General features: G+C 43.1%; 1 protein-coding gene and 1 long non-coding RNA gene across 2 annotated transcripts; one reads left to right on the top strand and one right to left on the bottom strand.

Moving 5' to 3' along the window:
• Window positions 1-629: 629 nt before the first annotated feature.
• On the bottom strand, window positions 630-2,906 carry LOC120734023. Its single transcript, XM_040032574.1, has 4 exons — window positions 2,554-2,906; window positions 1,383-1,476; window positions 1,169-1,256; window positions 630-1,052 (listed from the first exon to the last, which is right to left on the bottom strand). The coding sequence occupies exons 1-4, from the start codon at window positions 2,609-2,611 to the stop codon at window positions 651-653; spliced, it is 642 nt and encodes a 213-aa protein (XP_039888508.1). The 5' UTR covers window positions 2,612-2,906; the 3' UTR covers window positions 630-650.
• Window positions 2,907-12,255: 9,349 nt separating this feature from the next.
• On the top strand, window positions 12,256-14,099 carry LOC120734064. The gene is made up of 3 exons (XR_005695966.1): window positions 12,256-12,710; window positions 13,260-13,356; window positions 13,613-14,099. It is a non-coding gene; the product is annotated as an uncharacterized LOC120734064 (long non-coding RNA).
• Window positions 14,100-17,006: the final 2,907 nt, after the last annotated feature.

Below are 17,006 nucleotides of genomic sequence, written 5' to 3'. Positions count from 1 at the left end.
ATGTGCTCTTTTGTATAACATCTCGGTGCTGGCGATGTCGTGGCCCCGGAGTACGAGCCCGAAGATGCTGTGCCAGATGAGGGGGAGAAAGGTTTGGAGGCAGTCAGTGGTGCTCTCTGGCAGGACCAGCGATCTGCCCTGAAGGTACCACCCCTGGACCACGATGATTGTGAACAGGTAAGTAATCTGCTTGTACAATACTACTTGTTACAGCTTTATTAACATGACTGTTCGCACCACTGTTTTGCATTTTTCTGAATAAATCTTAGAGACATGGCAGCCATCGATTACATCAGCCCTGTAAACCCAGATGATGTGGTGGACAGTGGAAACAAGCATCCCTAAACACCTTCTGGACACCACCCTGTATGATGCTCCACTTACTGGCTGGGTCTCACTTGTGGCACCTCCATCTCTCTGGTCCTGGTCCAGCACATTCAGCAGCACTGCCAGACTTCCTGCTCAGCCAAAGGTTAAAAGTACCTGTGCATATTGGGACACTCAGGTTAATCCTGGGCTTTAATAATAATTACAAAATGTGTTGAGTTTTTTCATGTTATTTACTCTGTTTATACATGTTAATAATCAAGTTAAAATGTTGTACATAGTTTGAAAAAGATAACTCGAAGTTGAAGCATTCACAGCGATTTTTATTTACAGAACTTTACACATTTTTTTTCAACAAGTTTTTCCAATAACCCAAACAGCCTGTCCATTCTCTGTCGTGCTTCCTCTGCTCTTCTTTCCTCAAGTTCCCTCTGCAATCTCATATCCTCTCTGATCAAATCCAACAACTCGCTCTCCCAGTTCCTCTTTCTCTTTTCCCTTCTTGGCTCCAGCTGGCCATCATCCTCCTGCTCTTCCTGATCCCACGCTTGGTGTCCTACGGCTGAACTGGGACCTGGAGTGCTGTCCTGGATGGAGGTAATTAGGACTTGAGGCCTGGTGGAAGGCCTCTGTCCTAACACTTCATCCATAAGGGCAAACCAGGGCCATGTAGCAGCAGTGGGCTTCTCAATCCCTCCCTCGCCTGACCCTGGATACTTGCAATCCTAAACACAGAGGAAATCAAAAGTGGTGTTAAGAAAAACAGCAACAGTACACGTTTACATGAACACGTTTAATAACTTATAGTTAAAAATCCATATTTGAATACGACTGTACATACTTTGTATTTTTTTTTTAAATTGTCCCATTTTTTTTTGGCCTGCAACGGGGTGATTTTTCCCAGCAGGCCCATCTTCTCAAGAACTGCCCTAACAGACAGAAAGTACAGGAACATGTCAATCACGTTAATCCCTGAACAGCATCCGCAGCAAAATGTACGAACTAAAAAGCACTCGCATGCCTAACAGATTAAAAACTGCATACTGTTATTGTACCTCCAACCCAGAGCGGCTGAGTGTTTAGCACCGGTGAAAAGGTGCTCGTTGTCTCCGCGGAGTTTAATAAACTCAGCCGTCTGCTCTTTGCTCCCTGAAATATAAAAGGAGTAAATTCTCGAGCATCTCACGTTACTGTTTAACGTTTATTCAGCTGTGTGAAACTATAACTGTAATCCAAACCGACTTACTCAGGAACAAATAAAACACTGATAAAGCCAAACAATAACATTTTTAAGTTATCTAAGTCAGCGGTCCCCAACCTTTTTTGCGCCACGGACCGGCCTTTAAGGTGTCGCGGATAAATACAACAAAATAAAACTAGTACCGGTACCGAAAAAAAGAAAATTTATTCATAACACACGTGAAAAGACCGATAAAAACCCTGAAAACCATACATTTCACACCTGAGCCTCAACTCTCGCGGCCCGGTACCAAACGAGTCACGGACCGGTACCGGTCCGAGGCCCGGGGGTTGGGGACCGCTGATCTAAGTGACTTGTACATCATGTTTAACCTGAGTTTGAAAACGATGCGTTTTAATAGTTTCAACATTACGCTTTCTGGGTCACAAAATAAACTTTTAAGATAAGCTAAGGTGAGAATGTAGCCGTGTACACTTCAAATATCTACTCGATTTATTAAGACAGCACATATCTGCAAACGTGCTCCGACGTTTTCGGAGACGTCTGTTACGACCCAGCTCGATAGCTAGCCGCCTCAGTAGAGCCGGAGAGGGAAGCGAGCTCCCGGCACATCGTTTTCAAACGCCTCGCGGTCTTTCGCTCCTCGGGTTAATAAACACGTTATATTAAACTCCACCGAGACAGCTGGTGACGCAGATGTAAAGACCAGACAGTCCAATTTCACAGCATCGCACTTGCGGCCTTCTCGGTCTTCGGAGGACCCGGCCCACATGGACCGCGAAAGCCGGGTCCTCCGAAGGATGCAGACCCTGACTTTGGACACAGCTCAAATCTAAGTTTATTTTGTGACCCAGAAAGAGTAATATTCAAACTAACCTTTATGTTAAAAAAGAGCGGGACTGTCATCTACAGTCACGTATGTTCAACGACTGTAAAAAACAACAACTTCACCTTAACATTTAAAATTAAACTCACATTAACTTTAACATCTTAACATTTGTATCGCTACTGCATGAATACCTTACATTTAAAAATGTAGGTTTCCTCCGATGCCATCTCTACCGACTCTGTATCTGCCGCCATTGTTGGAAGCTGCTACTGGCTGGGCCGCGCTATGAATTCTGGGATAGGATCCGGGGAAATGGAGCAGCCTTCGTCGCCTGGCTGTGACGTTTTAGACCTTCAAATGCGGTCTCCGAAGGATGCGGTCTAGGAATTGGGACCGGTGGATGACGTGATCAGCGGCAGGTGAACGTGGATAAAAGCGCATTCATAAGCTGCGTTCCCATTCAGGGCCGCATTTGAAGGGCGATTACGTCACAGCGACGCGAGGAAGGCTGCTCCAAATGCTTCCAGAGAGAATCTCTGTTCCACAGGTGATTTCTTATTGCAATTCCTTTGTCGGTGACATTACTTGGAAAAGAGTATGAACCACTCCTAACAAGTTTCTTGTGAGGAATAAAGCAAAAGAAGTTTCATTCAAAATACTTCATAAATATTATCCTGCTAATCATTATATGACAAAGTTCAAAAGGGACATAAATGTGATCTGTGGATTTTGTGGAAGCCAAAATGATCTTCTGGATCTGTTCACATGCTAGAACGTTTTGGACAGACTTCAGTAGACTTGCTCTACAAGGACTTTACTCTGAAATGGAAAATGTTGTATTTTGTTTCTTTCGAAGGCAAAAAAGATCTATACTTTGTAATAAACTTGTTAATTATCTTAGCTAAATTCTATTTCCACAAATGCAAATACAGTAGCCAAAAGCCTAATTTTAAACACTACTATAATGATACTCTATCTTACATAAAATTGATTAGTAGATCACTTACTAAAAAGGCTATAAAACAATTACTATTTGTGTTAATTACAAATTATTTGAATGTATGTAACTTTTTACATTACACCCCCTGGCATATGTTAACTATGTTCCAATTTGTGTACATTCTCTGTATACTGTTGCTTAATAAAGTTCAGGGGAAAAAAGCCCAACGAAAAAGGATTGCATTTTTCGGGACAAATGCAATCACATGGCAGGATGCTGTAAACAGACCGAACGTCAGTCAGGAGAACAACTGAGATAATCCATCCACAATACGAGGTTAGTCATTAATGTACTGCTGCATGGGCTGGGCTGTAGTCACATCGTAAGGTTTTAAAAACAGCTTTAAAATGATTAACGGTAATAAAAACCGAGAGAGGCCGACAGTGATCACTGACTGTTTTTAGGGTCTTGCTGAGATTAAATAGAACAAGATACAAAGCATTAAAACATGTAAAAAACACAACAGCCTTAATAAACGCGGAGTATCCTGGGCCCAGAAGCTTATTATGCTAACATAGCTGTGTAGCTAGCGATCACATAGCACATCATTATGTACCAGCTAGCCCAGCTTCAGTAACCCTACAAACGTCACTGCTGTTTAGTTTTCTGTCTTCATTTATGTAGGAAGTGATAACAGAGCTGTACGTTTGAATTTGTTTCAGATATCTCTCAGTCAGAACATGCTATACTACATTTAGATGGAAGCTAGCGAGCTAACTCCCTCCTAACTTCTAACTCTGTTAAATTTCATAAATTCAGTTTTCATGGATACCTGGATATTAAACTTAATTGTTACACCTGGCAGAGCAGCCACACTGATCATTTTATTACGGATGAAAGAATTCAGACAGTTTTTCAACTCTCAGTGATCCCACAGTGTTCGTTTGACTTTGGGACCTGGAGCAGTGTTTGGGCCCAGACACGGCTAATGACGTTGGACTTAAAGACCGGATTGGGCTCCAAGTGTCTCGAATGACAGAACAGACTCAAGAGCAGATTTGAAGGAAAGGGCAAAGGTTTATTTAGACACATAAACACTTAGTGACTATATGCAGAATGTGAGGCGAATCCAGGGGCTCCATGCTTAACGATCCACTCTCTGCACTCCACTCGCTCCCGTCTACTGTGCAAACTTGCACACGTTCAGGCAATCCAACGGAAGGGTTTCAGGATGGGATCAGGGAATCTATGTCCACAACAGACGAGAAATCAAAGCCGGAAAAAAAATACAAGAAATCACAATTAGTTTGACCCGAGGTTACGGTGACGTGTGTCGTACAACGTTCGAGTGATCAGAAGAACTGAGCTGCCTCCTCAAATAGTGGCAGGGAGTGGGAGGATAATAAGCTGCAGCTGAGTAACTGCTTCCAGGTGTGTTGGCCAAAAGTGGGAGCCCACAATGAGCTCCGCCCAGGCGAGGAGAAGAGCGAGCGAGCGAGAAGCAAAAACAATAACATCTTCTGGGTTAAAACGCATCACGGTCAGCCATGTCTTCATGAAATCCCAGCATTGGAGTGAAAACGCAGACATGTTCAACTGCAGAAAGTTCTCCAAGTGTACAACGTGAGGAAAAACCAAGACGTGCAAACCAAAAAACATAAAACACGAGAACTGAATACAGCTGAATAAAAGTAGTGAAACACAGAGCTGCTGAAGTGTTTCCACATCTCAGAGGTTCCAACAAACTTTCACATTTTTGCAATAGAGAATTTAAATACGTGTTTAGTTACAGTACTGCTCAAACATCTTGAGCCTCACTTCTTCAGCCTCCACATTGGCACCAGGTGTGGGAAGCTTTTAGATCTGACAGCTGCTTCCAGCTTTGAAGCTGCGATGTAACAGTGGGCGTGGCCAGCAAGACGACGCCGGCAGATGCTCCAATGAGAGGACAGCAATGTGGGACCGAAGCCAGCCCGTTCTCCATCGTTGCTGTGGCGATGTGATGGTGCGTTGGAGGGATGTGCCGATGTTCCCATTTTACTACATGTAAGCAAGCTCGAGCAGGTTTCCAGGCAACACTCAAACAGTCGACGGTGGAAGGCTGCGTCAGGCTCGACGGAGGAGAAAATGCTGCTTTTTTTCTGTAGCTGCTTTTGTGTTTGGCTGGAAAACTTCCAGCGAGTGCCAACAGAAGGAGTCACACCGGGGCGTCCGGCGCTTCTGCCAAGGAAACGTCATCGTTATGCCGTCACTGTCTTGACCTTGTCGGGTTAATAGATGGCTGCAGGCGCCAAGGCTTCACACCTCAGACTTTCTACTTTTATTTGCTTCTGCATACATGAATAGAAATGTGTATGTCAGGCACACTCAGCAACACAAGTTCTACAGTAAACACTGTCACCCTTAAAGGAGTGTTGGTACACTTTGCTTGGGCAAAGAGATTATAAGAAAATACAGACGTAACACGGCAGCTTGAAAAATCCAATTTAGATGCCAGTCAGTCCTCAGAGAGCCAAGGAAAACTGCGAAACCAGAGTGCGACACAGAAAAACGCCCCCGCTTCCTGTTCCCAAGGAAGGACCAATGCTGCCACAGAGTTTGCAGTTTTACAAAAACCGAATATTTTATTAATCTTGGAAGGTAAGAAACGTTGGGGTGGGCGTGGCCAAAAAAAGAAACAAAACACTCTAGAAATGAAACAGAACTAACCTATCAGGAGAAATCCAAAGTAAAACACAGGCCTCATAACCTACACAGCAACCGTGTACAACCTACACGGCCTTCCTAACCTACAGGAGAAAAAGTCATGATGTCGTGACGCTCCGGTGTCAAAAAAACCCAACACACTGCTTCAGAAGCACTAACTCGAGGCTTCATTTACAACGTAGCTGCTTCCGTGCCTGATTCAGTGGTTTATAAGGAAGTGAATCATTTGCGGGACTTGTGTCTTGATGGCGAGAGATGGCGATTTTGGTCAATTGGGTGGGTTTGCCAGGTTTCTGTTCTTGTTGTTTGCCTTTGTTTTGTGTAAATATATATACCTGCATTTCTACCAGTTTCTATGCACTCCAGCATCGTCTGTTCCATGTGAGAGGATTTTCTCTAAGGCAGGAGAAAGAAAACAAACCGACTCGACCATCGCACAGTGGAACAAATTCTCTTTGTAAATAAAAACCAAACAGGGTAACCTTAAATACACAAAACATGGTGTATTTAAGGTTACCCTGTTTCTATAATGTGTTGTACATTATTATATGTATATTATATGTATTTTTCATCTATTGTATTTACCAACATCAAGAAGTCACAAGCAAAGAAAGACCAAACCATGGTCATGTTTAAATAAGAAATGTTTATTGATCATATTTATTTATTAAAGAAATAGACATAATTTTTTCACCCAAAAAATACATGTTCAAAGCAACATACGGACGGCCCAACATCAGACAGAACCGTGAACTCTGTAGAGTGGGCGGTCAGAATCAAGCAGTACACTTTAATGTGTAGATTCAAGCTGTTCCTCATACTTTTGGCCACCAGATGTCACCAGAGATGACCGTGTTGAAAAGCGAGTAATGAACAGTTTTTAAACTCAAGCTTCAATGCTAAAAGCTTCATTTGGCCATCACCAGAACAAAGGTTTTGAAAAAAAACAAGGCTTCCCATCCCTAAAACTACCAGCTCAATCAGAAAAGGTCTATTTACAATATTTACAAAAACAACAATCTAGTTCTTCGATCACAGAAACTTCAACACACAGCTAAACATAAAGCACAGGGCTAAACACACAGCCTGTTTGGAAGCAGGAAGTAGGCAGGCCATGCCGAGTTTGATGGGTCCCAATTTATAGCCAGCCCCCCTCAGTCTTCAACCAGTGGTTAGCCTCCACCCGGAACTTACTTAAGCAAAAAACAGCAGAGAAAACGAACAACACCCCCCTGAGGTGTGAGGAGCAAAAACAGCAAAAGCAAGAAATGATGACCTGGGTCATAACAGAGACCAGCCTGCGTTGCTTGTGCTGAAGACACCCGTCTTATATCCTGCAGGTTACTCATCATGAGTCGCCTCCACTCATGGCATTCCCTCTGGTCTCAATCAGCTCACTGAGCTCCTCCATCTTATTCTCCAAACACCTCACATTGATCAGGGTGACCTGGTCCAGCCCTAACTATATGCTTTGTCAAAAAGGAAAGTTTTAAGCCTAATTTTAAAAGTAAAGAGGCGGTCTGTCTCCTGATCCTAAAGTGGAAGCTGGTTCATAGAAGAGGGGCCTGAAAACTGAAGGCTCCGCCTCCTGTTCTACTTTTAAATACTCTAGGAACAAGTAAGCATGGCAACAAGTATGGCAGTGTCCCCCAAGAGGGTAATGGACCCCCTATTGATCCTCTACCTAATCAAAACGGGTATCGGTCACAATCAGCCAAGGTTTCAGGTGAATCCATTGTGAAACCTAGCCCCACCCTATCATGTGATTTGCTGAGGTCAAAGGATGTGAGTGGGCGTTAAGGCGTCTGGAAAGGGATCTCAGATGTTGCACATCTGAAAACTGAAGGAACACTAAAGGACACCGCGCATGATGTAACAGCAAAACAGGAGGAATCTGACAAATAGCGAGTTCTGAGTGGACATAGATGCTTCTTTCACTCCTCTTTCAAACCATCCGTCCTCTCTGTCCAAAATGTGAACATTGGCATCCTCGAAAGAGTGACCTTTGACCTTTAGATGCAGATGGACCGCTGAGTCCTGTGGCTCTTCTATGTTGTGGTGTTTACGAAGTGGCTGTTTGGTCTCTCCGGTGTAGAGGTCTGAGCATTCCTCGCCGCACTGCACAGCATACAGTGTGTTGTTAGCTTGTGTTTAGGAGTTTTGTCTTTGGGATGAACCAGTTTTTGTCTGAGTGTGTGGCTGGTCGTGCTTGGAGTGTACTTCAGACCCAGCAACACACTCAGACAAAAACCGGTTCATCCCAAAGTTAACTCAGAAAGATCAATTGGAGAAAAAGAGTCTAACTTAACATCAATGGTACTAAGAGTAGCTGTAGATAATGTTACATCTGTGGGATGATTATTGGTAATTTTTTCTCTAATGGTTAAAATTTTATTTGTGCAGAAGTTCATGAAGTCATGAAGTCAGCCTGGCTACAGAGCTGAAGAGAAACCTGGGGTTGTTCTTATTCTTCAATCAGTGATGAATAGTAAGATGTTCTGGCTCTGTGGAGGGCTTTCTTATAAAGCAGCAAACTATTTCTCCAGGCTAAATGATGATCCTCTAAATCTGTGACACGCCATTTCTAACAGCTTACGAGTCGTCTGCTTTAATTTACGCATTTGAGAGTTGATCTCTTAATAAAGGGATGAACATGATCAGCAACAATCAGTGGACATCAGGGGGGTCATTACACCACCAGCAGCCTGAACTGTCAATACAAGGCAAGATGGATGCTTGCTTTCATATCTTTTACACCCAGTTCTGACCCCACCATTCAAACACTGCAGCAGAAATCGAGACTCCTCTCGCTCTGCAGCTTTGGTTTTCCTGATATCTCCATCCTTCACTGCCTTCAGAGTGATTTTAGCGTTATTAAAATTTCTGTATCACAAATGAGCCTGGTTTATATACATTATTCTGAAAAGTAATATGGAGAAAAAATGAAGTCATGCTCAACAAGTGGATGCTCAGTGATGGTTTCATAAGAATCCAGGCATGTGGTACAAAAATATCTCCAAATATCACATCAAAATAAAAATACAGAAGAAAATGAAGAGTGAAGCTCTGGAGAAGTCTGTTTCGTTCTCTCTCCAGAGGTCTTTTCATTACTCAGGAGCACATTTGTAGTTGTGGAGACGGTACTGTATGGCCTCCCTCTCTCTCTTTATATAACCTCACAGGGTGAATCATCTCCATCATCAAGGTGTTTGTCTCCGTGCTGAACTGCACGTCTTAAAAGCCAGATACTCATACTGTTACACAATCAATGTTCTCAGTTTCCTTTAGGCCAAGAAATATTTCTCTGAAGGTGTGAGGATGTCATGTTTGTGAATCCTGAGCCTGGAGGTACTGCTGTAATCATCCTTTAACAAGATGGTGACCGAGTTGACTCTCCGCTCACTCGGGGGCATCGGGGATTGCAAATAAACTGCAGGCGTGACTGAGCTCAACGGGACACGAGGAAAGTCTGAGAGTTGGTCACAGGCAGCATGTTGCTGAGCCTGCAGCTCAGGATGAATACAAAAGACATTCAGGTGGATCTGAATCTGTTCTAAATGATCTGCCGACAGAGGCGGGAGTGTGCCTTCTTTTTGCAGGTAAAGTAGTGAGTACTGTGCTGCTAAACAAACAACACAGGGTCCAGACTCATAATTGGACGGTGGTGCAGTGGCAAGCTCTGTCACCTCATAGCAGGTGCTAACATTGGCACTAACAGAGATGCCCTTTCTTACCCAACACTTGCAGGGATTTGAGTTTCCTCCAGTGTCAAACCAGCGATGTCTTCTGTGGCAGGTGAATGTGATAACGAAAACGGTCTCGAGCCAGTAAAACTGGATATCAGTGGTTATAGGAGGAAACGCAAGACACTGTCCACCACAACTGTCTTATACCAGCTTCTGCCAGTATCACTGTTTCATAACCTGGGTTACAATGGACTGGAACTACCCCAGTATTAGTGTGTAATAACCAGAGGATACAGTAGGCTGGAACTACCCAGAATGGCATTCAATAAATGAGTAGTTAAAGCTGATTGGCAGATTAGCACACAATACTGCAGAGTGAGTTTGGCTCAGTAATAAGAAGGTCATGATGTCATGCCCCGCTTACACCTCGAACCCTTATTCCTGCGATGCATTCATGGTGTAGACATGAAAGTTATATAACTTTGCACCACTATGCTGTACAGTATCACTGCCGGGGTTTGACTCCTCGATGGGGAGCGAGAGCTGGCTGCTGTTGTCAGGTGGCTCAGGAGGTCGAGGAAGGTTGGTGGTTTGATCCTGGGCAGTTTTAGTTTGATGCCAAAGTATCCTTGGGCAAGATGAACTGGTCCTGATGCATTCATTAGAGTGTGAATGTTAGACAGAAAGCTCATCTGACCACAGAGACACTTTGACATATTCGTCAGGCTTTTTTCATGTTCTTCTGCAAACTTTAATCTTGCAGTTTTATGCCAAACTGACAAAGCAACGTCTTTTTCCCCCTTGGATGCTGTCTGCTGTATAAAGGTTATGTAATGTCCTTTGGGCTGTCTGAGCTGTCACTGAAGCTCTGATTTCCTTTAATACTCCCTGCGTCGCGTCTGAAGCACTGTCTCAGAGACAGGGAGTACATGGTGTCAAATTAATGACATTATGATGAGTTTTATAGCTCTGATTTCTGCTGCAGCTCCAACAATCCCTCTCCATCTCTAGACATTTTCTGTCACAGTTCAACTGAAATGTCTTTGTCGTGTGTCAACAGCACTGCCGGGGTTGGGTTTTGCTTTCAGGCAGATTTTACGTGAGTGCTATTGAGTCTGCACTGTCTGTCCTCAGTATCCTTCGACAGCTTAACACATCACTGAACTGAGGCCTGCCTCTGTGATGCATTAGTGAGAACATGCTGCAAACAGCCAGGTGCTCACCAGGCTGTTTGTTTCCTGTTCTCGTGCTGTCCTACCATGGAAGCACAGCATGAGTGGAGGTCTCTTTTTTTCCTCTTGTACCCTCCCGTTGTTGTGTACATTTCAGTGTTTTTCTGCAACGCTACCGATCTCCGACTTGTTATGTGTGTAAGGTCGGGGGGGTCCCATTTTCACTGCAGGGCAACCTGCTTGTGACAAATAAAGCTTTGATTGATTGATTGATTGATTTCTGTCCTCAACAAATCAAGTGTAACATTAAGAGACAGCTGCAGTCATTTCCTTTTATTGCTCAAAGTTTAATGACTGTTGATGACCATGAAGAGTCACGACTATGACACTGAATCGTGTTTCCAGACAAGTTTTCTGGCTTTTTTTGTCCCTGAACAGAAACGTTCGTCAGACTCGTCTCTTTTACACAGAATCTTGTAAATCAGGGGTCTCGAACTCCAGTCCTCGAGGGCTGCTGTCCTGAAACTTTTCCATGTGCTGCAACACACCTGAATCAAATGAGTAGGTCATTAGCAAGAGTATAGAACTTGACTGCATGCTGAGGTGGCAACCCCTAACCCTACTCAAGTAAATTTAGGCAAATGTAAGTGTTTGGAAAAATGTACTTCTAACAGTACTTTTATTGCACCGTGTTCATTCAGTCATGCTGCTGTAACATGAATCAAATGGCTGAACTGCCACCTCAGCATGCAGTCAAGTCCTATAGAGTCTTGCTAATGACCTACTAACTGTATTCAGGTGTGTTGCAGCAGGGACACGTGGAAAAGTTTCAGGACAGCGGCCCTCGAGGACTGGAGTTCGAGACCCCTGTTGTAAATGCATGAACACTTTCCCCTTTAAAGGACAAACAAGGACATTTTCATCTATACTTTTAATATATCTATATCACTAAAGCACTTCTGGATGGATGCAAACTGCATTTCGTTGCCCTGTACCTGTGCATGTGCAATGACAATAAAGTTGAATTCTAATTCTAATGACTACATACAGATGTAGGCCTTAAAAACTACTGTTAGGTTAAGGTAAGGCTCTGCGCAGGTGTTTGGTGATCACCTGGTAACCATTGATGGTTGCTGGAGGGTCCTTGTTGTTCAATTCAATTTTATTTATCTAGCATCAAATTACAACAGCAGTCGCTTCAAGATGCTTTATATTTAAGGTCAAGTAACTTATACATCTGATGGTTGGTCAGATGGTAAAACCAAACACAAACAAGCCTCCATAATTTCATTGAACATGTACAATGACAATAAAGGTCTATTCAGTTCTATATCCATGAATTAAACTCCTTAATTAAACTCTTATATGAAGCTACATTATTGTTTAAAAGTCTTAAAGGTGATCTCCTCCGTCCAGTGTCGATCACGTGAAAGTGCTGTTTGTGTGTGAGGTAGTTATGGTCACTTTGTGAGAGAATAAGAGCAACATAAATCTCCACGCTGGGAGGAAGGACCTCAGACCGCTGTCATGGCTGATGAACAGACATCATGTGTGTATCCTGGTCTTTGATATTAAGACCCAAAGACTGGTTGCCTTACACGTCGGAGCATTTTTCATAGAAACGACTCAGAGGAAGCTGCTGACCTGGGTGTCGATGTTATCGTAGAGTTTAAATTTGAAACGCCCAAAAACATAACGAATGTGCCCACCTGGAACTTTCTGTCCTTTCACACTCCTGAGTCTGGGATTTTGTTTCTATACCACCAAAAGAAGAAGAAAAAGGGGGAAAACTGAAGACTTATCTCCCAAATCTGGATCTCCACCACCTCTCATTAAGATAATCTCACAAGTTGGTATTTTTATCTTCTTGGTTTCTTCTTTGATTTTGTTCCTTTTTGGGTTCTTCTGGATTTTTTGTCTGACCTTTACATCAGCTGCCAGTCCCAACCAATTCATCATTTATTCTGACATTTTTATTGAGACTCTTTACCTCGATGAAAGCCGGAGCTGGAAATGATTATAATAGCTTAAAAGCATCATTAACATTGTTTTATGGCAGCAGGGAATCAGAAGTGCTCAGAAAAGGTGACATTTAAACAAATTGCTCCATTTGTCCCTGTCTGGCTGAGGCTCTTTAATCAAATGAGCCTTTGTGGTTTAATAAGTGTCGTTCATAATTGATATTCCTTCTTTAAAAAGAGGCTAAACCAACAAAGATACACACCTGAACCAAAACACCTTAACTCTACAAGCCTTTTTCAAATCACTGTCAGGGTTCTGGTTTGTCTTATGATGCTAACTTTAGCTGCTGTCTGATGTTAGCTTGATAGAATTGCTGTTTTACCTTGAAACATCCTTATGGTGCCAAAATCTGTGTAATAATTGGTATTTCTTGCAGTCCCGTAACATGACCTGGATCAAGAAGCATCCATTCATCTTCTTCCTGTTGTGCAGGTCAGGGTCACCGTGCTGGAGCCTACCCCGGCTATCATGAGGTGAGACGTGTCCTGGACAGATGAGCAGTCTGTTGCAGTCGTCGCTAAAAAATAAAAGTCTGCAAATCGAAAAAAATTAAACTTACTTGGATGTTCAATAAGAAAGATCTGTATTCACTCCTGTGTCCTGATTCTTGGTCGTTTGGCCTGATGGTCTATTTTTTACGTTCCATTTTGTCGCTCTGTCACACTCGATTCTGCTGTCATCACTTTGGTCCAATCATTTTCCTGCCTTCTGTCGACCACCCGATCTCAGCTCTCCTCTCTGCTCCAACGTATCTACCTGTGGCGCGGCTGCAGGGAAGGCAGACACACCTGAGCAGCACGAGCAATCACGCCTCACCTGCTGAAAAGAACAAAGAACTGAACTGTTGTTGTTGGTGAGGCTGTGAGCTGCAAAGCTGCAGCCGAGTATTGTTGAAACACCAACCGTAAGAATAAAGTATGATGAAAAGCATGAAACCATGTGGAGTTATTACCCCTCCGTATCCACAGCGCCTCCTTAGACTCCACTCTACTCTGTGGCTTCCTCAGAGTCTACAAACACTAATCTACTGATGATTTCTCATTAGAAACTTTACAGCTGCTGGTTGTGAGCGGCTGACACTGGGACGAGTGTTTCCTGAGTACGCGCTTCAGGCAAACGTGTTCAGCTGCTCTAAATGAACAGTACTGGTTTTTACCAAAGTGGGTTTTTAAAATTTCTATAATGTTTAATCGACCAGTGAGTGCAAGCTCCTTAAGGAAAACCATACTTTTAATTTTTAAATTATTTTAGTTATCGACACATTTTCTTATTTAATTTTAGAGAAAAAGCTGAAAAAATTGTAAAGCACAATATTAGTTTCTGATTAAGAAATTATTTACTTGCATTCATGAAAAATAGCTTTTTTATATATAACAAAGGTGAATTCAGTTTATTATGTGGCTATTAAATAATAGCATAAAAAAGTGTGTTTTGTTGTTGTTATGGAAGGTGGTCTAATAAACTCCACTGGCCTTGAACCACGACACACCTCCACCTGTGTTACAGCTGTACCTCTCTCCTGACGGTACATACTGATGAAGATTTGAGCCAAAAATGTCTCATTTGGACTCCTCGCTCGCATCGTCAGACCTGCTGCCACTCATTTTCTGTCCACTCTTCTGTAGTTTGCCTCACCTGTCCTCCCAGTTTCCCTTCCACTGAAACCATTTCTGGCTTCAGTGAACAGTACACGGATCAGCTGAAGGTCCAGATGTAGACTCAGGTTTTGTGTCCTCGGATTCTTAAGGACGTGATTTTCAGATACGAATCATCTGAAGATTTTTGCAGTTTCCTTGATTTTTGATGACGAATCTGTTTTTGGGAACAGAAATCCTGTTGTATGCTTGAAACTTGTTTACTGATCAAACGGGCAACGACTGCAGATCTCAGATCTTTGACCTTCAGACTTACTGTCCAGCTGCTGGACTTTAGTAGTTCAGTCAACACTAAACGGTACATTTAGATTCACTGACAGCTGTTAGGTCAGTCAGTTTTCATTAAATGTGTGATGGTTGGCAGGAAGTAGCGTTTGTGCCCTGGAGCTGTTAAAATTGTTAGCCAGGAGCACCAACTGACAACTTAATGGCAGAGTAATTACGTTCAGTCTGAACAGGCTCTTATTTACATTTGCCAGCGATACAAACTTCATATTAGCAGCACGTCTACAAACAGCAGGAATGTTTTGAGCCTAAACGACTCTTTGAATTTTCACTAAACATCAGCGGCGAGGTGCGTTTCCTGAGGCTTTGATGTATAAAACAAACCACCAAATCTGTCACAGCCAAAGGCTCCTCTGTGAGTCTTTTAAGTAGCAGCTCTCGGTAATTTTACACATCGTAGTTGAAGAATCGGAGGACATCTGACTTTTTTTAATCACAAAATATTTCACAGAAACTCATCTCCGCTGCACGAGGCTGAGGCGAGGAGATGAAACAGACTCGCTGTGAGCTCGTAAAGAAAAGAGAAGACGTGAGGCTGAGATGATGGATTTGTCATTACAGCAGATTTCATTTCCACATCTCTCACTTCGTCTGACGCCCCAAGAAATAAGAATATTCGGATGAGGACACGTGTTCAGCCGGGATGTCGAGGTAGAAGAGAAGGAATATTATTAAACAGAAAAGGAGTTTCACGGGCTCTGAGGGAGCAGCTCAGGGAGATCTTTCAGTTTTGATGGAGATGCATAGAAAAGGTCAGAGTCCTCTGTGTAAATACAAAACACATTTTTCAACTGATTTCATTTATTAAAGGGAAAAACCATCCAAACCTTCCTGCCCTGTGTGAAAAAGTAAAACCTAATAACCGATCGCAGTCGAGCATCTGTAATGACTTTCACTGTGGAGGATCTTTTTTGCAGGATTGAGCATGAACTGTGTGTTTAAGGTCACACCAAAGCATCTCGGTCGGATTTAAGTCCCAACTTTGACTCGGCCAAACCAAAACCTTCATTTTGTTTTTCCATCCCTTCAGATGGACGTGCTCTGTGCTTTGGATCGTCGTCCTGCTGCAGAACCTGAGTGCTCTTAGCACATAGCCGGATGTTGTCCTGCAAGATTTTCTGTTTGAGAACAGAATTCATGTTTCCATCAGTTACAGCGAGTCGTCCAGAAGCAGCGAAACACCTCGGACCATCACGACCACCATGTTTCACTGTTGGGGTGATGACCGTTTTGATTCCAGATGTAACGCGACTCAAACCTTCTGAAAACTTAAGCTTTTGTCTCGTCGCTCCACAGAGTTTTTCCCCAAAACTCTCGGTGATCATCAAGTTGTATTTTGACAAATGTGAGACGAGCCTTTGTTTTAGTCAGTGGTGGTTCTCTCCCTGAACTCTTTGTTTTTGTTGACTCGTGACCTCTGACCTTAGCTGTGAAGCCTGCAGTTCTTTAGATGTTGTTCTGGGTTTCTTGTGACCTCCTGGATGAGTATATGTGGTAGGCCGGCTACTCCTGGGAAGGTTCACCACCGTTCCTACATCACCTTGTTCTCAAGTTATCACATTCACAGGATTTTCACGTACTTTTCCACACAGAGTCAGGCAGGTTTGGTAGCTTTTTTTGCAGCTTAAAAGATGAAATAGTTTAAAAATTTCATTTAGTATTCGCTGTTGTATTTAATGTGATAAATAAGCAAAAGATGAAGAAATGAGGAAGACGACAAACACTTTTTCAGAGCACTGTGTGAGGACAGAGAGCCGGGAGGTGTGCAGTAGGAGGGACAGATGGGTTTGAAATGGGGGTGGGATTACATCAGGGATCTGAGCCCCTTGTTTGCAGGGGTGATGGACAGGTGAGGGGGTGAGGGGTCATGTGGATCTGTATCTGTGAAGGCAACGTCATGATCTGCAGTGAGAGTAGGGAGCAGGTGGAGGAGAGCCTGGAGAGGTGGAGGTATGCTTCAGAGAGAACGTAAGTCAGTAGAAGTTAGAACACAGGTGTGAGAGGGAGACAGGTGCAACAGTGAAGATAGGAGGAGCAGAGGTGGGAGGAGTTTAAATACCTCAGGGTAAAGAGAGTGGAATTCTTGTATAAGGCTTTTTCAGTTCTGTGATATTATTACCGTTTAATTTGGTTACACTGTTACACTCATTGTACCTACTCGTCTTCCTTTGCCTGTTTTAATT

Source organism: Simochromis diagramma, unplaced genomic scaffold (assembly GCF_900408965.1).
Source record: "Simochromis diagramma unplaced genomic scaffold, fSimDia1.1 OVJJ01000216.1, whole genome shotgun sequence".
NCBI lineage: Eukaryota > Metazoa > Chordata > Actinopteri > Cichliformes > Cichlidae > Simochromis > Simochromis diagramma.
Note: the sequence above shows the minus strand (reverse complement) of the source record. Positions and strands in the feature narration are given on the sequence as shown.

Bases quoted from the DNA above. Each gene is read 5' to 3' on its own strand.
- LOC120734023 (XM_040032574.1), bottom strand. From the start codon at position 2,611: ATGGCGGCAGATACAGAGTCGGTAGAGATGGCATCGGAGGAAACCTAC. The intron at 1,477-2,553 runs GTAAGGTATTCA...TTTATATTTCAG, and splicing joins GGAAACCTACATTTTTAAAT to GGAGCAAAGAGCAGACGGCT. The intron at 1,053-1,168 runs GTATGTACAGTC...CTCTGTGTTTAG, and splicing joins ATTTAAAAAAAAAATACAAA to GATTGCAAGTATCCAGGGTC.